Below are 14824 nucleotides of genomic sequence, written 5' to 3'. Positions count from 1 at the left end.
AGTGAGAGTTCTTGGCTCTTTGTGTCTTGTAAAATGACATAGGCAGATTGAGTAGCTTGGGGCTAACTCCAGCCTTGGGTTTAAACTCAGACCCTTAATTAGGCTGTCTGGATCTGTTTTAACATCATGTCAAGGAGTCCAAGATTGTGAGTTGGAGCCTTGACTGGAAACAAAACTCTGTTCCCTATGCTGAGCTCTGCTTAGCCTCTGTCAACTGCTTAATGGGAGAATGATCTAGAGAGAAAATAAATGGGCAAGTGAAGGAATGCTACAAAACAAAGGCTGCCTGAAACACCCCCAGACACACATCCTATTAAGTGGATCAGTTGAGTCACCTTCACATATGAAGAAAAGACATACTCACAGACTGTTTCTTAGCCATGGAAAGGGCTCATCTACATTTTTCATTCTGTCCATAAGTAGAAGTAACTAAAGTTTACTCTATGTTCTTCAAGTTCAGTGCATTACACTTAGAACCTTGCGCACCCTCAGCTCCTTAGATGCTTTTTCAAAGTTCCTCTGCAGCACTGACTTTGTTTTCTGTAGGATTAGGTTTGGTGAAAGCTTCAATTCATGCCCTGGAGATCTCTCTAGGGGCCACAGAGATCTTTTTATCTTAGCTTCCATCGTTTGTTCATGCAATACAGAAAGAAGGGCAGTGACTATATTTTGAACATGATTAGCTTGTAAAAATATGTCCAGTTTGTTAGAATCTGACCAACCATCTCCCTACTCATCAGGTTTTATATCCGGAGAACCAGACAAGGAATTCTCAGCTCTTGTCTCATCCCCAAGATTTCTTGGAAGAACATAAAAAGTTTCAGGCTAGAAATGACCTTAGCAATCATCTGCCTCAACCTTTTCATTTTACTGATCAGGAAAGTAAAAGCCAGAGCATGATCATAACCTGAAAACAGGGTGTTAAGTCCTTGACACTGTTGCTGAAGTCTCATCTGTCCGCCCCCCCTCCAGATTCTTATCAAGACCTGGACCATGATGCCCAGCCTCCTTTTCCTCTCCCATTTCCTAACCCTAAAGTGACAGGAAAGTCGCAGTTTCCTCAAGACCTTTAAGGCTCAGGCAGTGTTGAATACCTGATTATACTGGCTCGTGTGATCACAAGGTGTCAAAATGCATTCACCAAACTTTGTCTTTCCAGAAACTTCTCCCAGTCTTTTGAGCAAATGGTGTGTTCTCAATGCATTCATTTTTTCTTCTCATTTGAAAAGTTCTTCCTGAGTTCCCAGCTCTAGTGGTCACTGTTCATGGTCTGGCCCGTCACCCTGAGCCTTTGGGAGGGAGTACTTTCTACAGGTATATAGGCTTATGCTTTAGGCTGGATTTCATCACTTAAAATGTCTCCTTTGTTCTCTCTGGTGTGAGTTTTTTTTAAAAAATGGTGGAATAAGAGGATGATTGTCCTTGAGCTATATGACTTGTTTCTGTTCTAGCACACATACCCCTCACCAAAGTTGGAAGAATTATGCACTGTAAATTACCTTCAGATTTCCTGTTATTTAAATACAAGAAGCTTCAGTCTTTCTTTTTTGGGGGGGGAGGGGATGTAGGGTGGGGATGGAGGCTGTTGCTAGATTCTAAGCTCTGTGGGTCAGGCTTGGGCAGGGGTTGGTCCGAAGCAAGAGATAAAGGAATGAATGGAAGCATTATTCAATAAGAGGCTTGTGGTTTAGAAAATCAACTACTGAGCCTTGGCATACAATTCTACATCTGGCACTAAGTCTTCCATGATTCCCAATCATCACTGAAGAGGTGTCATATGCAGAGAACCTGAGAATGGATCCCCAACTTCCTGTCCTAGCCTTGAGATGTACTGTATAAATTATGAGAAGGCAGCTTTTTAAAAATAAAAGGAATCAATGTTGATTTGATCCATTGTCAGAGTAAACTATGAAACTTGACTAAGATCAAAAAGAGCTAGTAGCAGGGGCGCCTGGGTGGCTCAGTCGTTAAGCATCTGCCTTCGGCTCAGGTCATGATCCCGGGGTCCTGGGATGGAGCCCCACATCGGGCTCCCTGCTCCGCGGGAAGCCTGCTTCTCCCTCTCCCACTCCCCCTGCTTGTGTTCCCTCTCTCGCTGTCTCTCTGTCAAATAAATAAATAAAATCTTTAAAAAAAAAAAAAAGGGGGCGCCTGGGTGGCTCAGTTGGTTAAGCAACTGCCTTCGGCTCAGGTCATGATCCTGGAGTCCCGGGATCGGGTCCCGCATCGGGCTCCCTGCTCAGCGGGGAGTCTGCTTCTCCCTCTGACCCTCCTCCCTCTCATGCTCTCTGTCTCTCATTCTCTCTCAAATACATAAATAAAATCTTTAAGAAAAAAAAAAAAAAAGAAGAGCTAGTAGCAGATCTGGGCCCGTGACGATCCCTCCTTGTCCCCAGTCCTTTTCCTACTACATCAGACAGTCTTGCCAGTGACTATCACGGCAAGGCAAAGTCAAGTTCTGGGACAATGAGGTCCTCATAGACCTAGAATAGAGATAGAAGATACATGGTGTATAAGCCATGACACTTCCTTCCAGTGCCTGAAGGAGATGTCACTAACAATCATGACACTTTCCCCATTGAGTCTCGACAGGACGTCAGGCAGCCACTACCAACCAAAGTTGGCACTCGAGATGAAACCTATCTGCCATCCCTGTTCTAGAGGAAATATGGATTTCACAAGCCAATGAACTCTGGTCTTGACCTGTCTTCTCAAGATGAGTTGAACCTCCAGCCAGGAACCTCACACCTTTTATGGCTCTTCACCGTCCTCACATCCCCAAAGGACTTAGAGGTGATGTCGCAAGAAGGTTTTCAAAAGCATGGGTCTGCCAGACAGAGCGGGTGCAGTGATTAGTCATGACTCCAAGCCAGGCACGGTGATTAAGAAAAGCTAAATTTATATTAAATTATCATAAAGTCCTAAAATACTGAACATAGTGGTTAAATAACTCCAGAAAGTCCAATCTCTCCAGTGAGTAACGTTAAAACCATTACACATGAGCGCGGGAGAATCACTTCCATTAGTTTAGGACAGAGAGGTTTTGCTTTTTACATAGTGAATCAGTGCTCAAATAGGTATTTCTTCAAATATGTCTTTTCTACATTCTGAACAGCCCAAGTGCAATAAGATCTTTCCCCCCTTTCCAATCAAGAAAATGCCACTTTCCTACTTTCTCCCCATCCTCAACCATGAGTCTGAGGAACCAAAGTGCTCCTTTTTTAACTGCCCCGTCAAGTGTGAAATGTCTCCCTTCCCTCCCATAAGTGGCACCTCACCTTTCCCACTGTGTGGGTGTACTGGAAAAGACTTGCTGGCCTGGCTAGGCTGTCCTGTGTGGGCCCAGACCTGGGTTGGCTACTACCAGCCCAGCTCAGGGCTTGGCACCTGTCTCTAGCAGGCTCAGAACTGACCAGAAAAGCTTTGCTCTTCTCCGTTTTCATTCACATGTGTGGCAGCTGATTTCTCAATACCGATAACCACAGATGTTTCCAATCAAGAAGCTTCCCTGAGAAGCCCTCGCCTCTATTCTCAGCCCGTCACCCTCTCCTGTTGCTTCCAATTCCTGGGTGGAAGGGTCTGGATCTGCCCTAGGCTGAGAGGGCTTCATCGGTGGTTCTCCCTTTCTACTCCTTGCCCCCAACTTTGTGTCTTGATGTAGCCCTCTCCTCACCACAAGACTAAGTCAGAAAAAGCAAATTGGGGGGCGGGGGGCTATGTAGAAGGCTTAGGGCAGACAAAAAGTCTCCACTCTCCTGATCCTAGCAGGAGACAAACGGTCTTTGTGTGAACGAGCATGAACCAAGTGATGGCATCACAGCCTGGGCAGTCCATCACTTAGCTGGGAAGAGAGTTGGAATGGGAATGTCACCACCCCTAAAGCCACAGGTTCTCTGTCCACTAACTTAGATCCCTGAGCACTTGAGAGAGAACACAGAACCTCATGGATACTTCCCTTGAGGCCCTGCGTGCCCCAAGTCTATAACCCAATCGCTCTTCTTGACCCTTTATGAAAACTCTTGGCCCTTGTATGAAAGGTGTTTCAGGATCTCTATGCTTAGAATCCCGGGGAATGAGTGGGGAGAGAGTGGCAGAATGTTAAGGTTCAGGTGATATGCTACTTTTGGTCTAAGCAGCGCTGGTTGGACCTTGGACCTTGCAGAGACTCAGCGCTCGGGGCCCCACATTCCTTAAGCCCCTGCTCACAACCTGGTTACTCAGAGTCAAAGACATAAGGGTACTGGCCAGTGGTGGCATCAGCAGGGGAATTCATATTAGCCAGCTGCCATGCGATAAGGACCCTGTCATCAGGGTAGAAGCTTCCAGACACTCTAGCAGGAGGAAGAACAGCTTGAGCCACACCCAGATCTCACCAATATTGGCAGCTGAAAAAAAAAACAGTAGCTCTTAGGGCAAGAATAATATCCATTGCCAGCAATGGACAGGACATGCAGCCCAACCACCCCTAAAAGCTTTCTCATATTACCAATGCACTTGAGGCTGGAGGCTTCTGAGACACCCATACCAGCTGGGCTTACTCCTCCTTCCTCTCTCAGCCTCTTTCCTTCATCTCTCTCTTTCCCCTTGACCCCTGCCCCAGCCCCTGATGGGCAAGTTCTCTCAGAGAAGTGGCCAGGCCGGCTCTGCTGGGGGACAGTGAGGTCTTGGATCATCAGTTCTCGTGGGGCAGGGTACCAGGGAAAGGGGAGGTGGAGCTCTGTACTGATGAGGAATCATTTCCGAGCCTAGTTTCGGGGGCTCAGGAGGGAGTGCAAGAGGTGAGGTTCGTGGTAAAATCCAGGTCTAAATTTTCGGGATGCACCATCATTTCTTGCGCACGGGTAGTTACGGACTCAGGTGGAAACAGCTCCCGTGGAGGGCTTGGGAGCAGTTACGTGGTGGGAGGTGGAGGAGAAGGATGAGCAAGCACATAGGAAGGGGGCCTGTTGTCTAAGTGAGCACAAGGACCGGAAGTCCATAAAGAAGGAACGGGCAGGGAGGGAAGGGACTGTGGGCGTTTAGACCTGGCTCTCTGAGGAGAGCTTGCGTTCATGTTTCCAGCCTGTGTCCGGCAGAGAGCCTCGTCTTTCAGGAGTGGCTGCGGTGTGGACGCTGCTACACTCAGACTGCTCTTCCTGCAACAGCTGCTCCGTCTCCGTGTCATCCAGGGAAACAGAGCTGGCCTGGAGAGACACTGTGTCCGTCTTCATGCATACATGATCCCGCAGAAGGCCCCCCCGTGAGCTGCGCAGTTGCTTGAGGTCATCCCACTCAGCATCGTCCCCAGACAGAAGGCAGATTCCCTCTACAATCTTGATCTTCTCCTTGGTGTAGTTATGGTCAGGCCCGCCCTAGGGTGGAGAGTGGGGAGACACGGTCAGTCGGTTAGCTCTCTAGACAGGATCTCACGGTGAACCAAAAAAGGGAGCGGATGGGCTGAGAGGAGGTGTGAGGAGCACAAAGACCCCACAAACGAATGGGGAGACTTGGTCAGAGCAAACAGATGAGTCAGTCTAAAAGAATAGCAGCAGGATGATTATCCCCATTCTCAGAGAGGAAGGAGGGAGAACCATGGCTTCCAGGCCTGCATCATCCACTCACTGGCTATGTCACCTTGGGCAAATTACTCAGCATCTCTAAACTCAGTCTCCACATCTGCAATGTGGGGAGAATAACAGTAGCCACACCTCATAACCAATCGCTGTGAGGGCTCAAAGAGGAGACACATGGAACACAGCTAGTAGGTGCTTGACACGTAAGATACACTAAATCGTGTTAGCTGTTGTTATATTGTTATTGTGGCTTATTAACGGGACATCATGCTGATATACACATGATCAAAAGGAACAGATAAAGGCAATTCGATGTGCATTTATTCAGGATTTTAAACTACTTCTGGGCTCTTTTATTCTTGATTCTCTTCTTTCTAATTTTGTTAAGGAGAAAACTTGTAGGAGGTCAGACAGGAGGGATCTAGAAAATCTTCTTCTTTGGGTTCTGAGTGTCAATCCATTGGGGTCCCGTAACCTATAACCTTTCTGGGGAGGTTACTCTGGCTCTGCTCCCACAAGCCTTGGGGCCATTCCCAACCAACCTGGGATTGGTCCAAGGACAGCCTGAAGTTCTACTCAGGCTTCTCCCTTTATGGATTTCTCAAAGGGTAGCCTTACTCCTGGTTTCTGGGGGATACCAACCGACATGCCACCGGTACCAGGAGAAAACGGGCCATGGCTTAGGTTCTGTCCTGGGATGGTGTTCCTGCCAAGAGTTCTGCAAGTGCTCCTCTATTTTAGTAACAACTCAACTCCACAGATATTTAACTGAGCCCCTACATTTTTTTCTTAAAGATTTTATTTTGGAGTCATCTCTATATCCAACGTGGGGCTCGAACTCACAACCCTGAGATCAAGAGTTGCATGCTCTCCTGACTGAGCCCCTACATTAAACAGGAGACTTTGATGATGGCCCTCTAGGAGTGGTAGCATCCTCCGCAGAGCAGAGACAGATAGCACACAAGTGCACGCGCATCACACCCTCCGAGCTGAAATTAGCACCAGATTAGACGGAGCCATGCAGTGTCTTCATCACAGAGACACGCTGGGTAGGTTAGGAAGAGGTAGGGGACATGGCACTGGCAATTCGGGGGGGGGGGCACCCTTCCCTCTCCAAACACACTGCAACAGGTACCTGAAATCAGGAGGAAATCAGAAGAGAAAGGGTGAAAGACTGTCAGAGGGGTGAAAGAGCGGCTGAGGAAAAGCACACAACAGAAGAAAGAGGTCACACTTTTCAGGTCTAACCTACGACCCTTATGATGGTTCTTCTCTGGGGCATCAAACACTCTAGGAACCTAAGACTCAGGAGTCTTTCTCTCAAAGATACCTAATTGAGGAGGGCTCTACCATCCCTAAAACTGCAAACTAGCCCTGCAGGTGGGGTTTTAGCTTCCGGTGGAAGCTTTTTTAATATGGAAATTCATGGATCCAGAAAGCATGTGACTGTTATGTAAAATGTACTTATTATGCATGGGAGCCCTGTAGAGGTGAGGGCAAGTGTCGACTCTGCTAGACAGGCCAGGCGAGTGACCAATTAGGGTTTCATAAGGGATATGATTTCTGATGAAACGTTATAGGATTTTAGAAAAAGCAGGGGTCATATTAGACTAGGAAGATCTGAAATTGCAGGATACTGGTCCCTTGTGGAAATGGGAGTATTTTTCAGGCCTAAACATTCAGCACATAAATTTTCACTGAAGCAACAAAGGAGTTAAGAGAGCAAAAGCACGTAAACCTTCAGAATTCTAGAGAAATCTCTTAAGACTCTGTGATAAGAGGAAGAATAGGAAAAAACCCCAGCCATTCCCAGCCATAGGTGCCAACAGCTTCGATCAGAGGTTAGAAAAAGGAGAGTCCAGGAGCTTTCGGGTTTTTGGGGTGTTGTCTTGGAATCTGGGGTGCTTCAGAGGGGTACAGCCCCTCTGCAGGGGAATGATGGCTACAGGAGGGAAAACCTAGCTGGGGAAACTATTTCCTGGCAGGGAGGTGCACACTCACATGCTTTCAGACCTAGACCTTCTGGAATCTGCTTACTAACCTTGCTCTCACTAAGATCCCTCAAGCTGGTCCCTTAGATAGTCTAGATCTCTCCAGAATCCCATACAGATTCAGTTCTTCTGTCCACTGTAACTTCCAAAATGGTAGATGGGACTACCCAGCATCCCTCACTGTTCAGGCAACTGGAGCATATCCATCCCCCCTCCAAAAACAAAAAACAAAACCCCACCTTGAATATAAATTTTAATTTTTACCTCTTTCTTATAGCACAGTTGATTGTACATGGCTGGTTTGGGGATTGCTTCAATTTTCACTTCCTGAGTGGAAGTTCGGTAGGAGGGGTTGCTGTAGGTCAGGTTCCCCATTCCAGGATCAGTTAACTTGGATTTTTTGTGTCTTTAGGAGGAAAGGTGATGAGAAATTAGTTCAGATCTTTATGGGGGTAATATCTGGGGAAGTTGGTTGTTGTTGTTTTTTTAATTTTATTTATTTATTTGACAGAGAGACAAAGTGAGAGAAGGAACACAAGCAGGGGGAGTGGGAGAGGGAGAAGCAGACTTCCCACCAAGCAGGGAACCCAATGCGGGGCTCGATCCCAGGACCCTGGGATCACAACCTGAGCTGAAGGCAGACGCTTAACGACTGAGCCACCCAGGCACCCTGATACCTGGGGAAGTTGTAACCCAAATGTGGTAGGCAGCCTCTAGATGGCCCCAGTGATCGCTGCCTCCTGGTCCTCACACCTTCTGAATCCCTGCCCCTTGAGTGTGGGCTGCATCTGGTGACTCACTTCTATTTTATTTTTAATGTTTTATTTTCAAGTAATCTCTACACCGAGCGTGGGGCTCGAACCCAGAACCCCGAGATCAAAAGTCGCATGCTCCACCGACTGAGCCAGCCAGGTGCCCCTGGTGACTCCCTTCTGATGTACAGAATATACAAAAGTGATGGATGCTAGCTTAGGTTCCAAAGAAACTTGTGGCTTCCGTCTTAGGTTGCCTTCCCTCCCTCATTCTTGCTTCTGCTTGCTCTGGGGAAGCAAGCTGCCATGTTGTCGGTTGTCCTTTGGGAAGGCCCACAAGGCAGGGAACTGATGAGGGAGACCTCCAGCCAACAGCCAGCAAGGAACTGAGACCCTCAGTCCAACAGCCTGTGAGGAACTGAATCCTGCCAACAGCTACCTGAGCGTGCTTAGAAGGGAATCCCTTCCCAGTCAAGCTTTGAGATAAGACCACAACCCTGGCTGATACCCGGACTGCAGCCTCTAAGAGAACCGTGAGGCAGAGGCATGCAGCTAAGCTGAATCCAGATTTCTGACCCACAAAAACTGTGAGATGATAAATGGTTGTCATTTTAAGTTGCTAAGTTTTGGAATAGTTTGCTATCCAGCAATAGACAGCTAATATACCAAGTCAAGACAGATCTGTGTCAATCCCCCCTCTGTTACTCACTAGCTGGGATCTTGGTGGATACAATCTAAACTTTGTGAGCCTTAGATCCTCATCTGTAAAGTGAGGAATAATAATACCTGTATTACAATCATTGTTGTGGCACTGATACATATTCACTACATAGTAACTGTTACTATTATTATTAGCACTGTTGTTGTTGTTGTTAGCAGGAGCTACAGCAGCATAGCAAAATCCTGGTATTTTTGCTGCAAGCTGTGTTTAAAGCATTTGGGGAAAATACATAGAAGGTCGTAAAAAGAGGATTCTAAACTGGAAACGACACACTCCACCTTCCCAGGATGATCCCTACTGAGCAATGGTATGTCAAACAATATTGCAGTAGAAGCCATGGTTATGTGAGGAGAAAAGCCTTTCCAATTTCCATGGTTTGAGATGAGGTAGAGTAGTGGAAAAGCAGAGATGCCAGCATCAGTCCCAGCTTTGCCTCTTACTGTGTGACCTTGGGAATAAACCTCCGTGCCCTCAGCATCCTAGTCTATGAAGAAAGTCCCGAGGGCTGCTGGGTCATAACGTGAGGAACCTGCTCAGGCTGTGAATGGCGAAGAAGAGTCAGGATTCAGGTTCTACCCTTCCTTTCTGCTGCTCCGACCAGGGACCCATCTTGACGTGAGGCTGGTCAGAGGTCGGATCAGCAAGATGTGGAGCCTCCGGAGATCACCGACGTGCTAAGGAGGACCAATGGAAACGCGCCCCCCGCAATGAGGCTGAAGTTACCTGTACAGCATCAAAGCTGCAATCACCACCAAAATCAGCAGAATACTGAGGAGTCCACCGATGACATAGCTGACATGAAGTCCTTCCCCTAGGAGGAACAGAGAGAGGCTAGGCGGGGACGAATGACAATCCTCCAGCTGGAAGACGGAGGGCTCCTTTGCTAGGGGTTGGATGCCACACCATCTGAGGACAGCCAGGGAAGAGGCCACAGGGGTAGGGGACTGAGAAGAAACCTATCAGCCTCCCAACGTCTCTATTCCCAATTCCACTACTTACTAGCCATGTGACTTAAGGCAAGACGCTTAACTTGAAGCCTATGTTTTCTCACTGGCTAAATGTAAATAATAAATTGCTCATAGCCTGGTGGCAGTGAAACCTGAGTGTGTACATACACATACATATATGCACACGTGTGTATGTGCACACACATATATAAAGCTTAACAAATGGCTGGCATATGGAAAGTACTCTGTAAGTGGTAGCCAGCTAATATTACTTTTTTATGGATTTACTCTGAGACATGGGTTCAACAACCCCAGAGAGTCCCCATGAAGGTTCTGGAAGTTATGAGTGGAGACTCTGATTCCTTACATCTTCTTTGTCAAAACAGTTGGGCACTCAGGGCTCACCTGGAGCAGCAGGTATGGCCTCATTGGAATGTGCACAGAGGCCCAGCTGGGCATCCTTTTCAGAGCATCTGTGGGGCAGAGAAAACTGAATGTGAAGGCCACTTGTATTTGATAAAGATCCTGCCTTCCTCTAGGAAAGAGGGAAAGTCCTGGGGGGTGCCTGGGTGGCTCAGTCATTAAGCATCTGCCTTCGGCTCGGGTCATGATGCCAGGGTCCTGGGATCGAGCCCCGCATCGGACTCCCTGCTCGGTGGGAAGCCTGCTTCTCCCTCTCCCACTCCCCCCTGCTTGTGTTCCCTCTCTCACTGTGTCTCTGTCAAATAAACAAATAAAATCTTAAAAAGAAAGATATATTTATTTATTGACAGAGAGAGAAAATGAGTGGGTGGGGGGAGGAGCAGAGGGAGAGGGAGAATCCCAAGCAGACTCCCTGCTGAGGGCAGAGCCTGATGCAGGATTCATGCAGGACTCAATCTAACCACCCTGAGATCATGATCTGAGTCGAAATCAAGAGTTAGCTGCTCAAATGACTGAGCCACCCAGGCGCCCCATGTTTAAATGGGTTTTAAAATACGTACTCTTTAAAAAAGATTCCTCTAAAAAGGAGAAGCAGGTTTGGAAGTGAGCCAGAAGCCTGCTGACAGAACACTAAGGATACCAATGGTAGGATTTATTAAGCTACCAGGATGAGTTGGAAGAAGCTACCAGCCAAGCAAACCTCTGATTGGATACAGAGTATCACAAGGTCAAAAAAGACCTTGAAAAAAAATTGTTTTTCTTCTCTCCATTCTTTCACAAGGGAATATGCAAGACATCCAGAGGGAGGGCTCAGAGAACCAACTTGAAATGCTAAGAAGGTAACTTCTTTGTGGCACATTATGAACAGGCAATTAAAGGCATCTCCTAAAAGGCTAGAGAAAAGCTATTTGCAAGAACATTTGAAACCAAGATACACTGAGTCTTCAAACAGACTTTGAATGTTAGAAAATATCTGATGGGGTTCAAAAGTTTTCTAAATTATCCTAAAGAAAATCAGATTAATCGTGATTGATAGTACTTAGAAGTTAGTAAGAAAGATACATGTTTATATCTGGATGTTTGCCTTTCTATATAAATTTCCAAAAAGAGAAAATGGGGCAAATAGAATGAATTTGATCATGTGCAAATTTTATAATTTTATTCTGTTCTGGCGTATTTTTTAATATGCCAATTCTAGTTCTCAGATTTTGATTTTTAATTTTTTTTAAGATTTTATTTATTTGAGTGAGAGAGAGAGGGCACAAGCAGGGGGAGGGGCAGAAGGAGAGGGAGAGGGAGAAGCAGGCTCTCTGCTGAGCAGGGAGCCTGACACGGGGCTTGATCCACGGGGTTTGTGACCTGAGCCGAAGGCAGATGTTTAACTGACTAAGCCACCCTTCTTCTTTATTTTTTTTAGAAGATTTTATTTATTTATTTCACAGAGAGATAGTGAGAACAGGAACAGAAGCAGGGGGAATGGGACAGGGAGAAGCAGGCTTCCCGCCGAGCAGGGAGCCCGATGTGGGGCTCGATCCCAGGACCCTGGGATCATGACCTGAGCCGAAGGCAGGCGCCCAAAGACTGAGCCACCCAGGCGCCCCTTCTTTTTTATTTTTTAAGTAAACTCTACACCCAGTGTGGGGCTTGAACTCATGACCCTGAGCTCAAGAGTCTCACGCTCTACTGACTGAGCCATCCAGGCACCACACAAATTTTATAATTTTAAAGACATGAGTCTAGAGTTCTCATTTGGGATTATTATCATGTTTCTGCTTTCAGAATTGAAATCAATTATCTTTTTAGGCTAAAGTTGATACTAAAAATAAAGAGACAGTATATTACAATGGAAAAAATGTCTTAATAGAAAGATGTCTGGAAAGACAGATATCAAAATTTAACAATAGGAAACTAAATTACTATCTTGGAAAGATACCTGCACCCCCACATTCACTGCAGCCTTATTTACAATAGCCAGGACATAGAAACAACCTAAGTATCCACCGACGGGTGAATGGATAAAGAAGATGTGGTATACATACAATGGAATTTTTTTCTTTTTTTTTTAAGATTTTATTACTTATTTGAGAGAAAGAGTGTGAGTGGGGGATGGAGCACAGGAGCGGACAAGCAGACTCTGAGCTGAGCGCGGAGACAGATGCAGGGCTCAATCTCACAACCCTGAGACCATGACCTGAGCCGAAATCAAGAGTTGGATGCTCAACCGACTGAGCCACCCAGGTGCCCCAATATATAATGGAGTATTATTCAGCCATAAAAAAGGACATTCTGCCATTTGTGACAACATGGATAGACCTTGAGGGCATTATGCTAAGTGAAATAAATCAGACAGAAAAAGACAAATACCGTGCAATGTCACTTATATGTGGAATACGAAAAAAAACAAAACCACCCAAACTCATAGATTGGTGTTTGCCAGAGGTGGGAGGTAGCAGGGATGGATAAAATGAGTGAAGGTGGTCAAAATGTGCAAACTCCCAGTTATAAGATCAGTAAGTCCTGGGGAGATAATGTACAGCATAGTGACTATAGTCAACGATACTATATTCTACATTTAAAAGTTGCTAAGAGAGTAAATCTTAAAAGTTCTCATCACAAGAAAAATAACTGGTAGCTATGTGTGGTGATGGATGTTAACTAAACTCACTGTGATAATCATTTTGCAATTTATACGTATATCAAATAAAAAATATTTAGAGTAACTGTATATGGGTACTTATTTCTTCTTTATTCCCATCTGTATTTCCAGATTATTTTTTTTTGCAAAGTATAAATAGAAAAAAAAAAGAATTTCTCTAAATTGAATGTAACATCATGTTTAATCCACCTTAAGATGTGCATTGTTCTATAGTCTAACACCTCTGGAACAGGAATGTGTCATAATCAATGGCATCTCACAACTGATGTTGGTCATGTTTTCAGTTGAAACTCTCAGTATGCATCTTAAATTGATAGTACCATCAATTTAATTAAATAGAATATTTTATACTTGATTTGAGAACTGTTCATGGTTATGCTTGCTTATTTAATAACGGGGTGTGTGCGCGCATGCACACATATGTGCATGTGTGTTTGAGGTCATTATAAGCTAAAGCCATCACATCCTTGAGGATATTCCAAGTCATAAAGCCACAGCCCAGAGACCACTATGACTTGGTGGCTTCTAAGTAAACTGTAGGACAGACCATATACTAAACAGGTTATGTGAGAACAAACGTCACAGAAAGGAAGGAGGAATGCCATGTAAGAAACTCCTCCTGAGTGATTTCTCTCTAAAGTTGCACTTAAAGCTTCTTGCCCTCAGAGCTAAAAAGAAAATCACTTGCAACAATCTACAAGTCAAAATACCATCTCCAGCCTCAAAGAGCAGGGACTGGTGGCTAATGACGTGCTCTACCTCCCATGTACCAGAATGAGTGAGCTAAGACTGTGGTCTTCTGCTGGTGGGGGATGGTGATTTGGAAAAAAGAGCCCTGAATCCCATATTGAATACACTTACCTTCCTTCCACCTCCTCCAAAGATGTGCGGGTCCAGGTGGTAGAGGAACGCAAGGTGGTAGGTAGTGTGTTGGGTAGCACTGGGCTCCTTTCACTTAGGCTGGTAGCCCTGGGAGCTGGGGGCACCAGGCCAGGTACTGGAGAGAAAAAGGACTGGAGTGAGCCCCTGGAGCCCCAAATCTCTACATATGATCCAAGAGGAACACCTGGGACACTTGACAAAGCAATCTTCTAGCTGCCCTTATCCTAGGCATCCTCATTAGAGGCTCTTCATACTGTAAATAAAATGGATTTGGGTTCCAATATTAATAGCTCTGGATGGCTAGCTGGTCCACAAAGGTCAGGAAAAGACAGCAGTACACAGGCCACAGCAGGGGTCAGGGAACCAGGAGACCTGAATTCCATCCCAGTAAATGCCAGAAGCCAGGCAAACCCAGGTCTGTGCTATTGCAAAGCTCAAACTCATTGTTCCCAGTCACTTTGCTATAACACCCACTGAGGGGGCTCCCACCGAGAAGGACAGAGCTGAGGCTGATGATCCCCTGCCGCTCTAAGGGCTCTGCTGTTCCAGGGGGCCGTTCAGTCCAACTCACCAAGGGAGCAGGGTCGGCCATCTGGCTCATCCGGACAGGCACACACAAAGTCTGAGGCCCTGGCAAAGCAGAGGTGGGTGCAGCCTCCATTGTTCACACCACAGGCATTGGTCCCTAGAGGCAAAGCGGATGAGTGTCTGGTTTGGGACAGAATCGGGTCTTCCAATTTGACACTTGTCAGAAAGGAGGAGCTCCAGGGCACCTCACGCCTAGGGGCAGTAGGGCAGAAGGGGTATAACCACATGGGGCTGACAAAGGTATAGGAGCTTAAAATGGGAACCAAAAGGCTCTCCTCATTAAGAGTCCTTGGGGAGACCAACCACCCCACC

General features: G+C 46.2%; 1 protein-coding gene across 3 annotated transcripts in view; it reads right to left on the bottom strand.

Annotated features, from left to right (window-relative positions):
* Nucleotides 1-2879: 2879 nt before the first annotated feature.
* LRP4 (LDL receptor related protein 4) overlaps nt 2880-14824 on the bottom strand; it is a 49920-nt gene continuing 37975 nt past the window's right edge. For all 3 annotated transcript variants that reach the window (XM_036104949.2, XM_078058075.1, XM_078058072.1), the window contains 6 exons: nt 14496-14609; nt 13904-14039; nt 10369-10436; nt 9740-9827; nt 7808-7949; nt 2880-5351 (listed from right to left, as the gene is read on the bottom strand). In XM_036104949.2, the coding sequence (XP_035960842.1) occupies nt 5019-5351; nt 7808-7949; nt 9740-9827; nt 10369-10436; nt 13904-14039; nt 14496-14609 (881 nt within the window). In that variant the 3' untranslated portion in view covers nt 2880-5018. The remainder of the gene's footprint in view (nt 5352-7807; nt 7950-9739; nt 9828-10368; nt 10437-13903; nt 14040-14495; nt 14610-14824) is intronic.

The sequence above is a fragment of the Halichoerus grypus genome, chromosome 11, assembly GCF_964656455.1.
Source record: "Halichoerus grypus chromosome 11, mHalGry1.hap1.1, whole genome shotgun sequence".
NCBI classification, from domain to species: Eukaryota; Metazoa; Chordata; class Mammalia; order Carnivora; family Phocidae; genus Halichoerus; species Halichoerus grypus.
This window is presented reverse-complemented; position numbering and strand designations above follow the sequence as displayed.